Source organism: Macaca fascicularis, chromosome 6 (assembly GCF_037993035.2).
Source record: "Macaca fascicularis isolate 582-1 chromosome 6, T2T-MFA8v1.1".
Classification (NCBI taxonomy): domain Eukaryota; kingdom Metazoa; phylum Chordata; class Mammalia; order Primates; family Cercopithecidae; genus Macaca; species Macaca fascicularis.
Genome location: NC_088380.1, coordinates 168,394,287 through 168,415,452, shown reverse-complemented (window position 1 = coordinate 168,415,452; position 21,166 = coordinate 168,394,287). Strand labels below are relative to the sequence as shown.

The 21,166-nt window shown below is 35.3% G+C and overlaps 1 protein-coding gene across 1 annotated transcript; it reads right to left on the bottom strand.

Moving 5' to 3' along the window:
* Nucleotides 1-17,488: 17,488 nt before the first annotated feature.
* Nucleotides 17,489-18,133, bottom strand: LOC102119107 (large ribosomal subunit protein eL29). The gene has a single exon (XM_005575332.4). It carries the CDS (start codon nucleotides 18,104-18,106, stop codon nucleotides 17,627-17,629), a length of 480 nt encoding a protein of 159 aa, XP_005575389.4. The 5' UTR covers nucleotides 18,107-18,133; the 3' UTR covers nucleotides 17,489-17,626.
* Nucleotides 18,134-21,166: the final 3,033 nt, after the last annotated feature.

Sequence of the window (21,166 nt, the reverse complement as noted above, 5' to 3'; positions counted from 1 at the left end):
GTCAATATGTGTATGTGTGGCATAGTGAAAAATCTGAGGTATGTATAGTTGAAGTCTCAGAAGGGGAGGAGAAAGAAAGATACTTAGATAGAAGCAATATTTGAAGAAATATCTGCTATAATTTTTCCAAAACAGGGGAAACATCAATGCACAGATGTACAAAAACTTATAAATACCAAGTACAGATGCAAAACAAACAAAACAAATAATTTCCTGGCATATCATAGTAAAATTTCTAAAGCCATTGATAAGACATCAAAACTCTCCTGAATTCCTTCATCACGTTTCTGATATTTTTATAATTCTGATTTGCATTATTCTTTCATGTTTTTCATAATTTTCCAAGTATATTTTAACTCATTTTAAAATGATGAGTTATACTTTTGATCTCGGTTGTGCACCTAGCCTTCTGATGTGCTTTTGTTGTCTTTAGGGAGGTTATTCTGCTCCTTATTCTACATCTTTGTACTGGGTCTTATCATCATATTTTTCTGTTGCTCTTCCTCATGTAAAATTAGTATCCTTAAACTCTTAGAATTGAAGTGGGGTTCACTAAACAATTTCCAGCCTCACAGAACTTACTCTTCTATTGTTTTTGTGTAAAGTTTAACACTATAGATGCTTGCTTTTTGAGATTTTCTGGCTCTTCCTTCACAATCTTTGGTCTGCAGACTCTCTTCCCTTCTTCATTCTTGTCCCTATCCGGATCAATTTTGATTCCACTCTCAGCAGTTTATTTTCACAGGCTGTATTTTGAAGGAAAATTTGTTGAGTCAATTGGAGAAATCGTGAGAGCAAGACTGCCTCTGGGGCAGTTCATTTATCCCTTTCTGGGAATCCTTTGCACTCACTCACAGTGAACAAAACCCCTGCCCACTTCAGCTGCTGCCTTAAAACCAAACTCCTTATGCTACAGTGAATACCAACTGGCTATTTGGGTATTATCCTTTTCTCATGTCCTTTTCTCATGTCATTGTCAGATGCCCCTTCAATTTTGTTTTTCTTATTTCTCCAGCACCAATGCCAATACTTTTCAGGTGTCTTGATGGCGTATGTGTACCCACTTTTATTTTAGCATCCACAGGAGTAATTTTTCGTCTGCTTTTGTTGTCAGTGTTGTCCAAGGATTTTGTTTTTTTCCTTATAGTTGCTCTACATATTTTTATTTGTGGATTTGGAAAGAATGAAAAATAAAGCCACTGCTGCAACCATTTTTACAAAAGTGATCATGCCTTTTATGAGATAAGCATTGATTTCACAACTTGACCAAAATATTGCAAGTTAGTAAGATCAGAGGACACATGTCTCATGAATTTAAGTGCCGAAATCCTAAACAAAACATTAGCAAATAAATGTTAACAGTATGTAAAAAGGATAAAACATTATGACGAGTTGGTACTTATTCCAGCAATGCAAAGCTTCCCAAACATAAAATAATCAATCAATGTCAGTCACCATATTAATGAAATAAAATAGGAAAATCACAATATCATTTAATATATACACAAAAAAGACATCTGATAATGATAATTACCCATTTATAATTTTAAATGCCTTTTCAAATACCTAGGGGAAAAAATGAAACTTTCTTAAGCTTATAACATTTCCATAAAATATCATATTTTATTTAGCTCTGAAATATTAAAAACCTATTCCTGAGATAAAAAGTGAGCAATGATGTCCACTGTCATGAACCCTATTCAATGCTGTGTTAGAAAGTCAAAGCTAGTGGATATTCCTCACCACTACCCTCTATCAAAAAGTAAAAGAACTAAAAAATAAAATTGTTATCATTCCCATATGACATAAATATTTATATTGAAAAATCCAAAAGGATTCACTGATAAACTCTAAAAATCAATAAATTATTTTAGGAAGGCTTCTGAATACAAGTTAATATATAAAATCAACTGTATTTCTGTATTTTAATATTGTAACAAGTTGATAATAGTGAAAATTTTCAAAGCAATCTATTTATAAAATATCAAAATTAAATATATAGAAATAAATATAAAAATACGTGAAAGATATCTACACAGATTTAAAACATTTATGTAAGAATTACAGAAGATAAACAAATGGAGAACTATATTGAGTTTATGGATGGCAAAATTTAATATGATACAGGTCTTATCTCTAAAATAATGTATAGATTTACCCATTATAAATCAAAAGCAAAGCATTTACTTTTATGGAAGCAAACAAGCTAATTCTAAAATTTATGTAGAAATGCAAGCAAAAGACCCTAAATAACAAAGCTCATATTACTAGATATTCAAACATATTTAAATATCTATTGTAATTTAAAAGATGTGTACGTGCATAGGGTTACAAAAATAATTATACCAGCAACAGAATAGTGAATTCACATTTAGATCCATGATGACTGCATAAAACTGAATTATCTATCATTAAGGTACCACTGCAGTGCAGAAAAGATGACCTTTGGATAAATGTTAAATAAACAGGAAATTTACATGAGAAACCTTGGTCTGTACCTCAAACCATACACAGAATCAATTCCAAATGAATCACATGTCTAAATGTGAAAATAAAGCTTCTTAAAGATGACATCGGTTCACTGAGCCTGTTTCCTGATGAGGGCAAGCTAGACTTCAGGGACAGCAAGAAAATGGGATCAGGCTCTCATCATCATTCCAACAATGTTTTTGTCTACTGGCAACCTGTAAATAAATTACTAACATGTAAATCATTCCTAGATATTCTTTATTTCCTTAAGATTATAAATGTGTGCTCTGAGAAAGACACCATTAAAAGAATGGAAAGACAAGACACAGACTGGAAAAAATATTTGCAAAACATATATTTCATCAAAGACTTGCATCCAAAATGTACAAAGGCCTGTTAAAACTAACAACCTGATTAAAAAATAAACAAAAGATTTGAATATCAAACAATACATGTGAATGCTAAATAAGCATATGATAAAAAGTACAGCATAATTCATCATTAGGGAAGTACAAATTAAAACAACAATGAGAAACAACTACAAACATAATGGAATGTCTAAAGTCCAAAAAAACTCATATGAATTGCTCGCAAGGATGTGGAGTAACAGGAATTTTCATCCACTGCTACTAAGAATGCAAAGTGGAGGAGCAACTTTAGAAGACAGTTGGCAGTTTCTTGCGCAGCAAAACATAAAACCCAACTGATCTGAAAAGTTATGTCTACAGAAAAATTTGCACGTAAGTGCTTATGGTAGCCAAAAGGTTTCATAATTGCCAAAAAAAAGGTGAACATACTAATAAGATGTAGTACATTCATATAATAGAACACTATTCAGGAACTAAAGGGAACCAAGACCCTGAAAATATTAATGAATTTTAAGTGCACATTGCTCAGTGAAAGAAGCCAGTCTGAAAAGACGGGATTACGAGACTGGATTATAGAGCTAAATGTCAACTGCAAAACTAGAAAACTCCCTGAAAATTACATAGGAGAAAACCTAGATAACCTTGGGTACTGAAATGACATTTTAGATGTAACACCAAGGGTATGATCTATTTTTAAAAAAGGAATAAGTTGGACTTCATTAAAATAAGAAATTCTGCCATGTGAAAGACAATATTAAGAGAATAAGACAAGCCATGGATTAGGAGAAAATATTTGGAAAGACACATTTGATAAGGACTGTTATCCAATACACAGAGAACTAATACAACTTAACAATGAGAAAACAAACAACTCAATTTAAAAATGGGCCAAACACCTGAATAGGCACCTCTTTTAAAAAGTTACACAGATGCATATAAACATATGAAAAGATGTCCCCTGTATTAGTCTCTTCTCATGTTGCTATAAAGAAATATTCGAGGCTGAGTAATTTATAAACAAAAGAGGTCTAATTGACTCACAGTTCTGCATGGCTGGAAAGGCCTCAGAAAACTTATACAATCATGGCAGAAGGGGAAGAGGCATGTCTTACATGGTGGCATGGGAGAGATAGAATGCATGCATAGGAGGAACTGTCAAACACGTATAAAAGCATGAGATCTCGTGAGAACTCACTCACAATTATGAAAACAGCATGGGGGAACCACCCCCATGATCCAATCACCTCCCACCAGGTCCTGCCCTTCACACCTGGGGATTATGGGGATTACAATTCAAGATGAGATATGGGTGGGGACACAGAGCCTAACCATATCACACCCCATTATACATTATCTAGAAAATACATATTAAAACAACAATGAGATATCTCTACACATCTACTAAAATAGTCAAAATTTGGAACACTGGCAAAACCAAATTCTGGAGGAAATGTGGAGCAACAATAATTCATTCATTGCCGGTGGGAATGAAAAATGCTACAGCCACTTTGGAAGACAGCTTTGCAGCTTCTTACAAAACTAAGCATATTCTTTCCATATGATCCAGTCATCACACTCCTTGATATTTGCCCAAAGGAATTGAAAATACATGTGTACACAAAAACCCACACAAGGATGTTTATATGACTTTATTTATAACCATGAATACTTAGAAGCAGCCAAGATGTCCATAAGAAGGTGAGTGGATAAACTGTGGTACATCCAGACAATGAAATATTATTCAGTGATTAAAAAAAACAAAGCAAAACAAAACAAACAAAAACGAGCCAAGAAATCCTGAAAAGACATGGAAGCACCTTGAGTAAAATACTACTCAGTAAAATAAGCCAATATAAAAAGGCTTCATACTGCATGATTCCAACTATTTGACATCCTAGAAAAGGCAAAACTATGGCGACAGTAAGTGATTAGTGGTTGTTAGCAGTTGGGGTGGGAAGGAAGGGATGTGTTGGCAGAGCACGGAAAAAATTGAGAGCAGTGAAACTACTCTGTATACTGTCGTAATGAATACAAATCATCTCACACTTGTTCAAAACTATGGAATTTACAACACCAAGAGTGAACCCTAAACCAGAGACTTTGGGTGTTGATGATATGTCAATGGAGTTTCATCATTTGTAACAAATGAATCACTCTGAAGGGGTATGTTGATGGTGTAGGTGGTTGTGCATGCTTTGAGCAAATAGTACATGGGAAATATCTGTACCTTCCTCTTAATTTTTCTGTGAACCTAAAACTACTCTTTTCTTAAAAGTCTATAAAAAGGCTACATACTGTATGATTTCATTCATAAGATATTCTGTAAAGAGTATTACTATAGAGATGGTAAACAAATCAGTGATTGCCAGGGTTTTTTGGCAACTTTGATATGATGTGACAAGAATGGCACTTGAACTCTGTGATCTGTTTCCCCTAAATATATCATCTCAGTTTAATCACAACAAAAACAGCAGATAGATCTCAATGAGAGAAATCCTACAAAAATACCTGGCCACTATCCCTCAAAACTATCAAGGTAAAAAGGAAAGTATCTCCACCAAGAATAAACTGGCTTGGGATATATGGGAACTCTCTGTACTATCTTTGCACATTTTTTTGTAAATGTAAAACTACTGTAAATTTAAAAAGTTATTTGAAAAAGAAAACAGTGCCTTTCAAAAAAATAGATTATATGGATTGTGGAGGTAAAGTATAGGGGATTACTGTAGGATAGTGAAAAGATTTTGTATGATACTGTAATCATAGATCATGACACTATGTGTTTGTCAAACCCATAGAAATTTATAATAGAAACTAAACAGCATCTGCACAGGAAAAGAAATAAACAGCAGATTAAACAGACAACCCACAACGTGGGAGAAAATATTCGCAAACTATGCATCCAACAAAGGAATAATATACAGAATCTACAAGGAACTCAAACAATCAGCAAGAATAAGGCAAATAATCCCATCAAAAAGTGGACAAATGACATGAATAGACAATTCTCAAAGGAAAATATATGAAAGTCCAACAACATATGAAAATATGCTCAACATTACTAATTATCCAGGAGGTGAAAATTAAAACCACAATGATATAACATCTTACTCCTACAAGAATGATTATAGTTAAAAAATTTAAAAAAAAATAGATGTTGGCATGGATGTAGTGAAAAGGGTACACTTTTACACTGCTGATAGGAATGGAAAGTAGTACAACCACTATGGAAAACGGTATGGAGATACCTTAAAGAACTAAGAGTAGGACTGCAATTTAATCCAGCAATCTTACTACTGGGTATCTACCCAGAGGAAAATAAGTCATCATATGAAAATGACACTTGCACACGCATGTTTATAGCAGCACAATTCGCAATTGCAAAATTATGGAACCAGCCCAAATGCCCATCAACCGAGTGGAATATATATATACACACACACGTCATATATATGTATGTGACACACATATATACAAATGTATATATAAATATATAAATGCATATATTAAAAAGTGTGTATATATGTGTATATATACATACACATACCATGAAATACAAAGCCATAAAAAGGAATGACATAATGACATTCGCTACAACCTGGCTGGAGTTAGAGACCATTATTATAATTATTACTTTGAGATGGAGTCTCACTCTTGCTGCCCAGGCTGGAGTGCAATGGCATGATCTCAGCTCATCGCAACCTCTGCCTCCAGGGTTCAAGCGATTCTCCTGCCTCAGCCTCCCAAGTAGCTGGGATTACAGTCGTTCGCCATCACGCCCGGCTATTTTTGTAAATATTTGTTTAGTAGAGACGGGGTTTCTCCATGTTAGTCAGACTGGTCTCAAACTCCAGACCTCAGATGATCCACCTGCCTAGGCCTCCCAAAGTGCTGGGATTATAGGCGTGAGCCACCACGCCCGGCTGGAGACCATTATTCTAAGTGAAGTAATTCAGGAATGGAAAACCAAACATCTTATGTTCTCACTTATAAGTGGGAGCTAAACTATGAGAACACAAAGGCATGGACTTTGGGGACTTGGACAGAATGGTGGGAAGGGGGCAAGGGATAAAAGACTATACAATGTTACAGTGTACACTGCCTGGGTTGTGGGTGCAGCAAAATCTTAGAAATCACCACTAAAGAACCTATCCATGTATTAAAAAAAACCACCTGTACCCCAAAAACTATTGAATTAAAAAATAAAAATAAATAAAACATTTTTTCAATTTAAAAAATTAAAAAAGGGTCAACTTTAGTATACACAAATTAAATTAAATTATTTAGGAATTTGGCAGAACTAGAAATAAAATTAAGAATGAAAAAAATCAAATTGTATTACAAATATCTGAAACCATCTCACTGAAGGGGCTGGGGAAAATATTGCTGATCTAAGCAGCTTTGGAAATAAGTGGAATCCTCAAGACTAAAGCAAAAGGACCTGTATACGTACACTATACTCTAGTTCATAAAATATTTTCCCCACATGACTGTGATTAACAATTTGGAAATGATTATCCATGTATAAGCAATTAAATAATTAAACAAGTCAGTGGTGAATTGTGGAAGCCAGTATTCTCACTGTTGAACTGGGAGGTTACAGACAACGAAGGAAAGAAGTCTGGGATAATTCATACGGTAATGGTTTAGAGTTGATACATCAGTATTATCTCATGTCTACCTGAATATACATATAGATGGATACATATTAAAATATTTATAGTAAGAGTTTATACGTGGTATAGTATACAAACATATGTTTTCTTCCTCTGTCATCTGAGAGGGCCTAGAAGCCTGATTCCCCAGTAGCAGTGAGCACACCTAGTGCCCAGATCTCGTTTGCTCGTACTATTCACAACAACAACAGCAACAACAAAAAATCAAGAGCTCCTTGAGCAACGAAGTAAATAATTTAGTATTGGAATATAACACAAAGAATAAAATAAATATCCACGAGTCTATGCAATTACAAAAAAATCTTAAAGAAATAAATAAATGGGGGAAATAGACATATCTACCATGTAGAAGAATTCAAAGAAATTTTTGTCAGTACTTCAACTTCGAGGAAATGGAGCATAACTCCCCACTCTTTACACACACACTCACAGAGATCTTCAGCAATTTTAACAATTACAGAACAGCTAAGATCCAAATGTGTACTTCTTCTGTAAACTGTGTCGAAGGATGAAAGGAACAGAAGTTATAACAACTAGTACTTTGGGAGGACAAGGCAGGTGGATCACCTGCGGTCAGGAGTTTGAGACCAGCCTGGCAAACATGGTGAAACCTCGTCTCTATGAAAAATACAAAACTTAGCCGGGCGTGGCGGCAGGCAGCAGTAATCCCAGCTAGTCAGGAGGCCGAGGCAGGAGAATCACCTGAACCCAGGAGGCAGAGGTTGCAGTGAGCCAAGATTGCGCCATTGCACTCCGTCCTAGGTGACAGAGTGAGACTCCATCTCAAAAAAAAAAAAAAAAAAAAAGTTATAACAACCATCTAAATAATGACATAAAGGAAGCAAGTGGAGTCATGAAAGCAGGGAATACCATGAGTGTTAGTACATTTGGAAAATGACTTTTCAAAATGCTAAAATAACAGTTATTCATTTGTTGAGTTGCAATATTCTGGATTCTTTCCACTGTAATTGACAGAACTTCATTGAAACTGAAGCAACAAAGAAAAATTTATTTGTTCAGGGAATTAAAAAGCTCAAAGATATCTGCTGACATGAAAAATGAATGGAACTAGGAGTTCAAAAGTGTCATTGAATATGTGTATCTCTCTATAGTTAGTCACTGGTTTATTCTGGCTGGTTTTATTCTTGAAAGGCTTCCACCTCATGACAGGGTGACTAGTGGCAGCTCCAGGTTTATATTTTTCCAGCTCAGTGGCATCTCTAGAAAATATGGCCACTCCTTCCTAATCGTTCCCCTAAAAAAATCCAAGATTGAGTCTAATTGGACAAGCTAATTCGGGTCATCACTTACCACTACAATAAAGTACAGTGGAATGCCTCAGAACCGAATGATACAATCATCTCTACCTAATCCCTATGGACTGACAGTGAAGTGGCAACTCAAGAGAAATGGGTCTTGGTGATAAAACAAGTCCAAATTAAAAAAAAAAAAAAAAAGCATGATTTCAAGTCTTTGGCTTGGTTACTGAATATATGTAAAAACAGAAAAAGTCAGTAAATGTAAAAATAGAAATAGGAGTACCTCTGAAGCAAGAATAGAATATCATATCCAGTTTTCCGATGTCATTGAGACAATCAATTAATATTGTCTCATGATAAATATAGGTTGAAAGACAAGTGAATAAATGTAGAAAAATAAAAAACTTTATATGCTATATTTTATTTTTTTCACTTTTGAATATTGTGTCAATATAGCACTTTTTTTTTTTTTTTTTTTTTTGAGGCAGAGTTTTGCTTTCGTCACTCGGGCTGTAGTGCAAAGTTGTGATTTCAGCTCACTGCAACATCTGTCTCCCAGGTTCAAGTGATTCTCCTGCCTCAGTCTCCTGAGTAGCTGGGATTACAGACATGCACCACCATGCCCAGCTAATTTTTGTATTTTTAGTAGAGATGGGGTTTTACCATGTTGACCATGATGTTCTCCATCTCCTGACCTTGTGATCCGCCCGCCTTGGCCTCCCAAAGTGCTGAGATTACAGGTGTGAGCCATCGCACTCGGCCGTAAGTGTCTTTTAAAAACCTACTACCAGCATTCTTGTGTATAGAAGACTAGACATTTGATTATGTGATGCAGCTTTCTGAAGAAGGATAAGTATAATATGTGATTTTGTTATTCTTTAAACTTAAATAAATAAAATGATGGGGCTTTAATAAAGATTGAAATAATGTCTCAAATCACTTTGCAATTTATTAGGTAATGAAGACTTTCCATAGCAAAATAAAGTCTGATTGTAAAACACATGTACAAATTGAATAATCTGATTCTAGGTTAGTATAAGCTTAATAAAGTTTGACTGCTATTTATGCTAGTGCCTTAAATGGATTTACTTCCCCTTGATCAAGCAAAATATTCTCATTGTCGCCAGAATGAAAAACAAACAAAAATACTATGAATACCAAATTTCAAAGAATTCAGTTGGCCCTAAGTGAAGATAGCAAAAGTGTCCCAGCTCAGTCAGGCCTCATGAAGTCTCTCTCACACAACTGAATGGCCATGTCTTTTTATATTGTCTGTCAACAGGCCATAAAATGGCATAATAGTTCAACGAGTCCTGTATCTGAGATACACATATACTGAGTAAAAACAAGTAGCCCATTTTAGTCATATGGGTTCTTTGTACACAACAGAGACTGACTGAGGATATGCAAAATAAAATATGTATGTATAGGGGAAGGTTATAGGGTCAGTCATAAAATCAAAGAGATTATTTGGTATGGACTACACTGTATCCTCCCAAAATTCATATTGAAGTCCTAACCCCAAGTACCTCAGAATGTGACAGTATTTGGGACAGACCTTTTAAAGAGGCAATTAGAGTAAAACAAGGTCATGTAGGTGGACCCTAACCTAATATGATTGGTGCCTTTATAAGAAGAGAAAATTAGGACACAGTCATACGTAGAAAGAAGATCATGTGTAAACACGGGAAGAAAACAGTCATCTCCAAGGCAAAGAGAAAGGCCTACCTCAGTCTTCTAGCTTCCAGAACTGTGAGGAAATAAATTTCTGTTGTTAAATTGTTCATTCTGTGGTATTTTGTTATGATAGCCCTAGCAAACAGATACATTCCTGAAGAATCAAGTCTCAGAAAGGATGAAAATATAGTTATATCCAGGAATTGTCATAAAAACGAATACATATTTACTTCAGAACTGCAGTTTTTGCACTGATAAAGTGTGAATTCTGTCCATCCTTACAGAATCAAAGTACACAATTCTGTGAGACAGAAGCTTATTGACTAAGCTTAAGTAACATGCCCGCTCTTGGCCAGGAGAAAAAATATTACCTTGGTTTACAGATACATCAACACTACATGAAATAAGAATGGGAAGAAGACTGGATAATATAATTAAAAATGTCTACTACACCTACTTACATCTTCCATATTGTCACCCTCGACAAAGAGAGATCAAGTGCAGAGTCCCAAAGTCAACAAAACAGGGAAAAGCCCAGGGTGTTCTATGGCCAAATCGAAACTGCGTATCTGTACAGTGATTGGTGATGGTGACATATGAGTAGGAGGAAAGTTTGTAGAGGAAACAACATTTAGAGAGGGCCACATGGGTCACAGAAAGGAGTTTAGAATTAATTCTTGGTGTAGAACATTGTACAATTTAAAACATGTACTGTGTGAAGCTACTGCAGTTTTACTCAGGGAAACCATATTATCTGTTACACAGTTTTAAATGACAAAACTATTTTCTTGGGAATATACAAAAAAAGGTGTGTAGCAAGGAATGAGGCAAGATGCCTGGTTAAGAGAACAGTTACATTATACAACAGGGAGCGGCTTACTTGGGCCAAGTCAGAGGCAGAAAAGTTGATGAGATGTAGTTATTTTCAGGCTGCACTTTGAAGGAAGAGCTAAGAGAATTTGCTGATTAACTGACTATCAAGAAGAGGAAAAAGGGATAGGACCAAAGTCTTAGGTCTTTGACCTGGATAATTAAGTGAATGATACATAATTAACTGAGAGGGGATACAGGGAGTTACAGCTGGGAGGAGAGGAGGTACTTGATAAGAAATTAAGAGGTCAGTGTTGACTATGTTAATTTGAGAGGCTTATTCTTCAGAAAAAATAAAAAGTTCCACTGAGTTAAACACTGAATAAATAAGAAGATATATTCAGAAATAACTTCAGTAAATTTGAGAGTTACTGTTGACTTTGACAAAAACAGTTTCTAAGTAGTGGCGGAGACAAAAACCTGATTGATTGAGGTAGAAGAAGAAAATGTGAAGAAGCAGTAAAAGCAAACAAAGAGTTGAAAAGTTTGCCACAAAATGGTGCAGTGATATGAGAAGAGAGCTGAATTGGGAAATGTATTTACTGTATTAATCCGTTCTCATGCTGCTATGAAGAAATATCCGAGACTGGGTAATTTATAAAGAAAAGAGGTTTAATTGACTCCAGTTCTGGATGGCTAGGGAGGTCTCAGGAAACTTACGATCATGGCAAATGGCACCTTTTCGCAGGGCGGCAGGAGAGAGAATGAGTACCAGGCAAAGGTGGAAGCCCCTTATAAAACCATCAGATCTTGTGAGAATTAACTATCACAAGAACAGTATGGAGGAAACTGCCCTCATGATTCAATTATCTCCATCTGGTCCTGCCCTTGACACATGAGAACGATTACAAATCAAGGTGAGATTTGAGTGGGGACACAGCCAAACCATATTATTCTGCCCCGGTCCCTCCAAAATCTCATGTCCTCACACATCAAAACACAATCATGCCCTTCCAATAGTCCCCCAAATTCTTACCTCATTACAGCATTAACCCAAAAGTCCAATCTGAAGTCTCATCTGAGACAAGGCAAGTCCCTTCCACTTATGAGCCTATAAAATCAAAAGCAAGTTAGTTACTTTCTAGATGCAATAGGGATACAGGCAATGGGCAAATACACCCATTCCAACTGAGAGAAATTGATCAAAACAAAGGGGCTTATAGGCCCCATGCAAGTTCAAAATCCAATAGGGTAATCACTTCACCTTAAAGTTCCAAAATGATCTTGAGAGAAAGTTTTGTCAATTTGTTCTTTATTTTGTCTTCAAAATGAGAGCTTGTAGTGGGTAATATTTGAATTTTTGCAAGATTGCAACTTCTAAAATTTTGTAAAAAAATGTAAAATGTTAATAAAATATGAGTTAATCTGAGTTCTATTTGTAAAATCGAGATTCTTTTTAGCAAAGGAGAATACATTTACAATTAAATTTTCCATAGCAACAAAAATATATGTTCATTTATAGTAACAGCTTTAAGGAAGAGTGAATTGTCAAATAAATAAATTTATCTGGTCTATTAAAGCAAAAATTTAAAAGAACTTTGACAGAGAAAAACATTAAACAATGGCTATATTTTTAATCAACCTTTTAAATCAAGAATGCTCTTTCTGCATTGATGTAGAACAAAGATAAGTAAATAATGACTGTATATAAATTAGTGAGAAGTAATTAAATATTACTGACATAAAATTTGATGATAAAAAACAAATGAGGAAGTAATGATAAAGTTTTTCTATATGATATATGTATTTTTCAATATAATTATAACTACTTATAAAATCATTTAAAACAGCAAAACTGTTGATTACTGGATAATTGAGTGGTGGGGTTTTGACCATCAATTTTATTTTTATAAGTTCATTTTATTATCTCTTTAGTTAACAAGAAAATAGAAAAAAATGACAGGGGGAAAATTGTGAGGAAAATGTTTTTTAAAAGTTATTGTCGAAAATTCTTCTTACTAGAAAAAAGGATTGTGAATTCTTCCCACTTCTCACTTATCATCTGATTAAGCATTCTGCAGATAGGACATCTAGATATGGGAAAACATAAGAAAATTTCTCCAATTACTTAGTTGTCCTCCAATCCTTGGAAGGCACTCAGCCTGATAGAAGTGAGTTCTTTGACATAGTATTTTGCATAACTGAAGTTCAAACTTTATTGTTTTTAACATCTATACATCTATATAGCAATACAACACGACAGGAACAAGTTTCTATTATGGATATGAATTTGTCCTCCCTTAGCTAGAAAGATCATTTAATCTAATCCAGATGAGAATTCCTGTTATATTCTTAGCATAGGCGCATCTTACCTGATTCGTGACTTATCAGTTGTATTCCATATCCAACTGTATTTGAGTACTTATCTATTCAGATCTTTGTTGTTTTTGCATATTAACATGTTTTCTCTCACTGTACTGGAAATCTTTTTGATCCCTTTTATATTAAAGGCATTTGTTTCACCCTCCTTGGCTGGCCCTCCTCCCACCTCCATCCCATTCAATTATGTTTGTAACTTCCTGACAAATAAATGTTGATAGTATGAAAAGAGATTATCTAGTATAATAGACTGTCAAATATAAGATAAGTTTTTTTGCTACTACTTTCTCACAACCTATGACTCTTGAGTCTTTGAAAGCCTAATAAAACTATTGGCAATTCTGCAATTCATTACTTTATACTCTACAGTGCTTGTTTAACTCTTATGGGGTTTGTTGTATTAAATTACACTCCATAATAAAAACAAGTATTAGCTCTCTGTCTTATCCAATACTGACAAATAAATTATTAGGGCAAAACCTAACAAGAAAAATAAATTGAGTTGTGGTGTTTTGAATTTCTGGTTTCAAACTCAAAAAGCAGAGATGCAAATTTTCTAGAACTTAATTTCAGTCACATCACTGATACTTGGGGGGAAGAAAGGGAGAGGAAAAGGCAGTCTGTGAGTAGTTCTTCTGCTTGCCTATAGGCTACATGTTATAGATTCTGGAAAACAGAGAAAACAGACATTTTTCTGTACGTACTAGAGGTATATAAGTCCTCATAAATTCAGTGTTTCGGCTGTGAGAATGCAGTATCAAGACATTTCCTTCCCAATGATTGAATAAATTTTTTTTTCTGTTTTATTTACAAAATGTATTATAATGTGGTTCTTTCAGAGTTTTATGATAAGCATCATTATGGAACCCATGTACGTAAAATTGCATTCAAATACATCTCTTTCCCAAACTCCTGTAAAAAAATATTTTCGTCTTATTCAGTACTCTTCTTGTTTATCTGAACACCAAATACAACTTTTTTTTTTTTTTTTTTTTAAACTGGGTAGCAATTAAAGAGCTTGTGCCCTTGACATTGAAAAGGCTTCGGGGAATTGATTACAATAAAATACCACAGGTAAACCAGCCTGGAGGTTTCTGGCATACAGTTGTTCATTCTACTTGGATGGAAAGCAAATTGGAAGGAAAGAGACACATTTGGTCTGGCAGGGAGGTGAGTGATACTTTTGAAATATCTACAGATCCCATTTTCTTTTCAAGTTCACAGTAGTTTTGGGGAGAATTCTTGCCAATATCTCAAGGAAGCCGCTTGCCTTAGAAGGGAGACATAGGAAAGAAAAGTTGTGTGAAAAGGGGAGAGTGTAAAAGAGGGAAAAGCAGGCATTTCTGTACTCCTTTACTTGATTTGTCCTCGATCTACTTTTGGATGTGTTTTGGCTAGAAAATTTCTTTCTTTTGCACTTCAGAAAAGACATGGGTTTTTAAAAGACAAATGAGATTTTTAAATGAGAAAAACTAGCTTCTCAGTTAATTTCACCAACATAATTCCATCAAGAGTGTTAGTAGAGAGTCTAGAATCACTTAAATACGTGCCAGTCTCCCCAGGAAGTGATGACACAGAGTATTTCAGTACAATCTGTGTCCTTTGAGTACTGAGAGCAGGAAAACAGAGATTCGCATCTCAGATCCTCAATACCCTGTGATCTTCCTGTTCCTGAAAATGCCATCTTAACAGATCTGTTCAGCCTGAAACATGTCACCTAACTTCTGTCTGATCCAAAGATGTTTCAGGGAAGAGTCTTTGATGCTGGACATATGTTCAAAGGATGTATCACCAAAGTGTGAAAGGAGACTAGCATTCCTCTCACTTTGGATACTACTGAGTTAACACCTACATAAATTTTTAGGAGTACTTTCCTTCATAGCTATCATTCTATTTTCACACCTCATGTTCTGCCTCTGGCTTGTCAATGACTATTGTTTGACAGTAAAATGGCCAAGTGAGGTTCTAAAAAAGAGTATTTCTTTTATGTAAGTCCTTTGGAAGCCAAGACAAAGATTAAATTTATGGTTCAGCAATTTCTTAAGATGTAGCTTTAACAGCTTTAATTCTGCACATATAGACTCATTAGTAATGTCCACATAACCTCTTAAAAAGCACCACATCAAATTACCCGCTTTATATTGACTTCCTGTGAGCTTTTTGTGCCTTTGAAGGTAGGAGCGGACAGGTTCGGCAGTCGATGGCTCTTTTGTGTTTGACCACATGCACTTTGATATCAGTGGGCTGATTATTATTGAAAGAAAGAAAAAAGGGAATTTCGGAAGTGTGTAATTTCCTGTTAAAATTTTTTATGAAAATGAACTGACAAAACAAAATTAAACCTTTGTTTTATTAAAATAGTGATTCCTATATGGGGATTATGACAATGATGCTCAGTCTGGACACTGTTCATGATACTTTAATAAAGTCATTACTCTTTAAATACTATATGAATTGATGACTTCAGCTAAATTGTATAAAACAAAAATATTTTAATAATGGTTGGAATTTTATAACATCCAAATATTTGTTGAATTCATAGAAAAGGAAATTACAAAAAAAGAAATTGACATATAGCTAAAGAAAAGAAAGATAAAATGTAATCAATTTTTTAATAATGAATATACAAGGTATATCAAATTCTAGATTATAAGCCTACTCAATGCATCTGGATAACTGATCAAAAACTTCATAAACAATGATAAAAGAAAAATTGAAAATTCTATTTTTTACCAACAGAATTATAAAAATGTTCAGCTTTCAAAGCGAAAATGCAAAGAAAATTGAGTAGACGAGCATGAAGTTGGCACAAAATTATTGTTCTGTACTTAATGTTGGGTCTAAAGTTATTGTGGTTACAGGCTACACACATACAAACTCGAAGTTAAGTAAATTCAACAATCTTTTAAATAGTCTGCTCCATTGTAAAAGCACTATAAGTCATTTTAAACATATCTAAATAAACAAAAATAAAAATAGCAGCAAATGATTAATGTGGAAGTTAAGACATGTTAACAAAAATACAATTTAGTCACAGAAAAATTAGCAATTGAACATATACATGAGACAGATGAATGGATATATCGGAATAAGTTGGGTAACCAAATCTACAAAATTGCTTTTTTTGACATATCTTCTGATTCTTATATAATGTAGCACTACTATTTTTATTTGCTATGACAAATAGAATTTTGCTGTTTCTCTTTGCTATCAAGCCTTGAGAGTAAAGAAATGTTATAGCAAATAGAAAAATGTATATAAAATATGACAAAGAGTTGGAAGCCTTAGTTTAATTTAGAGAGGTCCTTAGAAAATACTGTGTACCTCAAAAATGAAACTTTACCTTTTTTTTGTTTTAACAAAGATCACTTAACAAGTAACCAACAATCAATTTTAAGAACATGATGTGACAATGGTTCTCCTAAACACGTAAAATTGAAAGAGCTCATATCAAATAATTTAGTGGATATCAATCACATATTCCTCTACCATCTACTAAAATATTATCAATCTTTCAATTTTTGGGTCTTGAACTTGGTCTTAAGCATACTAGGGATGTCCATGGGGTAAGGAATCTTAAAAAATGAATTTGCCGAACAAACTCTAACATAGAGAAGACAACGTTCCTGTTCATTGGTGTCATTTTACTCTCTGATAAGGTAGATAAAAAATGAAAATGATCAGTGGTGATTTGATTTTTGGATTTGCATTGGATTTGTTTTATCTATATGGCAAACAAATCCAATAGTGAGGAATGATAATACACAATTATGGTCTTTAACAGCTTCTTTATGTATGTGATGCCCCAAATAGCAGCATTTTGAGTATAATCCAAATATACCCTACTGAATTTTTTTTTTTTTTCCTGCCTCAGGTTTATTTGTACAAATAGCACAGGAGGACCCCAGCCCCATGCAGATGGCAGCCCAGAGGTGGGGGTGGGGGGTCGCACCAGTCCTTCTGTCCTCATGTTGGCAGACAGAGATACCTACTCTGTAGCCTTTGTAGTGGCCTGGGCACCTTTGGGAGCCTGAGCTGGAATTGAAGCTGGAGCTGCAGCCTGGGCCTTGGTTTGATCCTTGGCCTTGGCCTTGGCCTTGGCCTTTGGCCGGCACAGCCGGAGTCCCTTGGCAATGCGAGCACGAGCACGCTTCCCAAGCTTGGGGTGGGCAATGTAGGCAAGTCGATCAAGCTTGCGGCTGACACCCTTTAGGATCTTGGGCTTAACCTCCTTGGGCTTTACGAGGGCCTTGACAGCCTTGGCACATGCACTCATGGCCTTGGCATGGTTGGCCTGCATCTTCTTTAGGCCCTTCTTGTTGTGCTTCTTGGCAAAGTGCATGTTCCTCAGGAACTTGGGGTCCACCCCCTTAAGAGATTTGTATCTTTGTGATCGGGGTTTCTTGATACCATTTCTGTGCCATTTTCGGGACTGGTTGTGTGTGGTGTGGTTCTTGGACCTGGCCATGTCTGCACCTTTAGCCGCGGCTCCCCCCTACTGAATATTTAAATGGTATAAAAATTCTTCTCTTCCTAATTTTTAAGTGCCATCTTCATTGAGAAAATTGTCATTTTTTAAAATTTTATGCTTACTATTTACCAAACATTATCTCATTAAATTCACAAAAATTATATTATTAACCCTTTGAAGATAAGGAACCTGAGGCCTAGATCTATTAATTAGGCAGCCTGAGATTTACTTTGCCAGAATGAGTGGAGCCTATATTCAAAACACAGTCCTTCTGATTCCTATGCTTACTTGTAGACAGCCAGATTTTCAAGACAAAAGTTGTAAAACAGGAAATAAGTTAATGCAAATATGTTATCCAAGTTCCCACCCCTAATGTATTATTGATTCTGCATTCTGAGGGATATCCTAATGAACCTTATAAAATATGTCCTCAAAATTGTACACCTGGTGGTGAAAGGGAATATTATTTATTTCCGGAGACTCATCCTCCACTGACCAGGAGTGACCTCCAGGAAATTAATTCCAGCTCATTTCCAGGTTGCACATTTTGGAGTACCTAATAAAAAGCTCTAGAGTTGGATGCAAATACTAGGAGGTTCTGTTTGGATGAAACAGTTAAAAACCTGTTCTGGGTTGGTCATAGAAGCAGTACTGGAATGGTAAGTGGGACCAGAAGATTTTGAAGCAGAGTATAAGAGGCGTTCAATACACTCTACTTCTACCTTCTCTAGAGAAACCGCTTTGAGAACCAATTGTTTCCAAGTAACTTTATGATACTCAGAAAAACCAAAAAGCATATAACTTTTATATTGATCATAAAATCTAATGCAGGGTATGTAGTAGGCACTCAATAAAAAATTGCTAATTATGATTCTTCTAAATTGTATTATTAATGTTTTATTTATTACATTTAACTTGTTATTGCATTCAAAATCTATTTCGATGCATAATTTATTTTTTTCTAAATTGTTCCTCCTATTACCAAAATAAATACTGAATAATCCATCTTTTCAGCAGTTGAACTCTAAGTCTCCTTTTATTTTCTATCTAGTATTTACTTAACATATATGATTCATTATTTAATTATGATGAAGTCATGAGCATCACACATGATATTGCATGAAGACTACTGGGCAAAGTGACTGGCACAGAGCAGACACCCATGAATATTTGCTCTTTTTCTTTTGAAATACTATCTGCCTCCATACCTACTAGCACGTGCTGAGAATGACTTCAGTTGGAATGAAGAACTATATTAAGGCTTCCTGATTAACTGGTATCACAACTATTCTGGATCACGTGCTATTAGCTTATGGTTTAGTCCTCTTTCTATCACTCTATATTTCTTCATTTCTTCTTCTTCTTCTTCTTCTTTTTTTTTTTGTTTTTTTGTTTTTTTTTTTTTTTTGAGATGAAGTCTCACTCTGTGGCCCGGGCTGGAGTGCAGTGGCAGGATCTCAGCTCACTGCAATCTCCACCTCCCGGGTTCACACCATTCTCTCGCCTCAGCCTCCCGAGTAGCTGGGACAACAGGCGCCCGTCACCTCGTCCGGCTAATTTTTTGTATTTTTAGTAGAGATGGGGTTTCACCGTGTTGGCCAGGGACGTCTGGATCTCCTAACCTCGTGATCCGCCCACCTCTGCCTCCCAAAGTGCTGGGATTACAGGCGTGAGCCACCGCGCCCGGCCCTCTTCATTTCTTAAATTTAACCACCGGAGATGAATCTAAAGCCTTTCATCTCAAAATATTTCGTCTTCTCCTTTCTTCTATATAATATGAGGATTTTTTGGAATTTCAATATTCAACATATCTACTGATTCAGAACATAAGGGAATGAAGAAAGTAAGACACAGCTTCTAGAGGCAGGATACTGGACCCAATGATAGGAAGGATGATCCATGCAAAAGAAATTAATTTCAGTTATGTCTATCTATTCCCAGAGGAACAGGCCAAACAAAAATCTTCCCAGTTGGGTGTCCACAGCACTGCCCAAATTTGCACAAAAGAGCACCGTGTCTATGATATGAAGACTATATTTCTAGTTACGTTTTGAATGTTAGATAGAAGAAACCTGAACTTCAGAAAAATTTGGGATATGGTGATTTGAAGATTAAAACAACCAAGCAAGACTAAGCATGGTATTAATTTAATCATCTATGTATAAATTAATGAGCATTGTGACCCACACAGTTAGCTCAACCACCATGCGCATAACCTAGGAAATGCATCATGGACCAATAGTTCGTAAGATCATTAAGCAAAGTGTTCAACTTCTTATAATTCATATAGTATAGGCAACTTGCTCCATTTTTTTTTTTTACTTCTTCTGTGTATTGGCAATAGCTGTGATGACAACATTTCTTAGATGTAAGGAAAACCATGCATGCTATATTATGAAACAATTTTATTCTGCATGAAAATATGGGTATGCCAAGTATTACAAAGTGTTGTTAACTTAGTCACTGGTTTCTTTCTGTCTTTACCAGAAACTTCCTATATTCAGTAATTTTCTTAGCAAAAAATTCAAACACCCATTCCATTGAAGGAAGCACTATGCTATAATGATTGTCATATGTGCATATTCAATCCCTGTATTATTTCATTTCTTTTTTTAAAGTTTATGTCATTTATTCAGTTACCTTTTCTATTTAGGGGCTGACAAAAATTTTTTTTTTCTTTCTTTTTTTTTTTTTTTTGAGAGGGTGTCTTGCTCTGTCGCCCAGGCTGGAGTGCAGTGGCGCAATCTCCGCTCACTGCAAGCTCCGCCTCCCGGATTCACGCCCTTCTCCCGCCTGGGACTACAGGCAACCGACCACCAGGCCCAGCGCTAATTTTGTTTTTGTATTTTTAGTAGAGACGGAGTTTCACGGTGTTAGCCAGTGTGGTCTCGATCTCCTGACCTCGTGATCTGCCCGCCTTGGCCTCCCAAAGAAAAATGTTTTTAAACAAAGTTGGGAACACTGAAATTATGGATAATTAATTAAACTGTGTTGTTTTAGTTATATATCACTGATTGATATTTATTAAATTAGGAAAAGTCCTCTTGAATGTGCTAT

Coding starts and splice junctions, on each gene's coding strand:
- LOC102119107 (XM_005575332.4), bottom strand. CDS start 18,106: ATGGCCAGGTCCAAGAACCACACCACACACAACCAGTCCCGAAAATGG.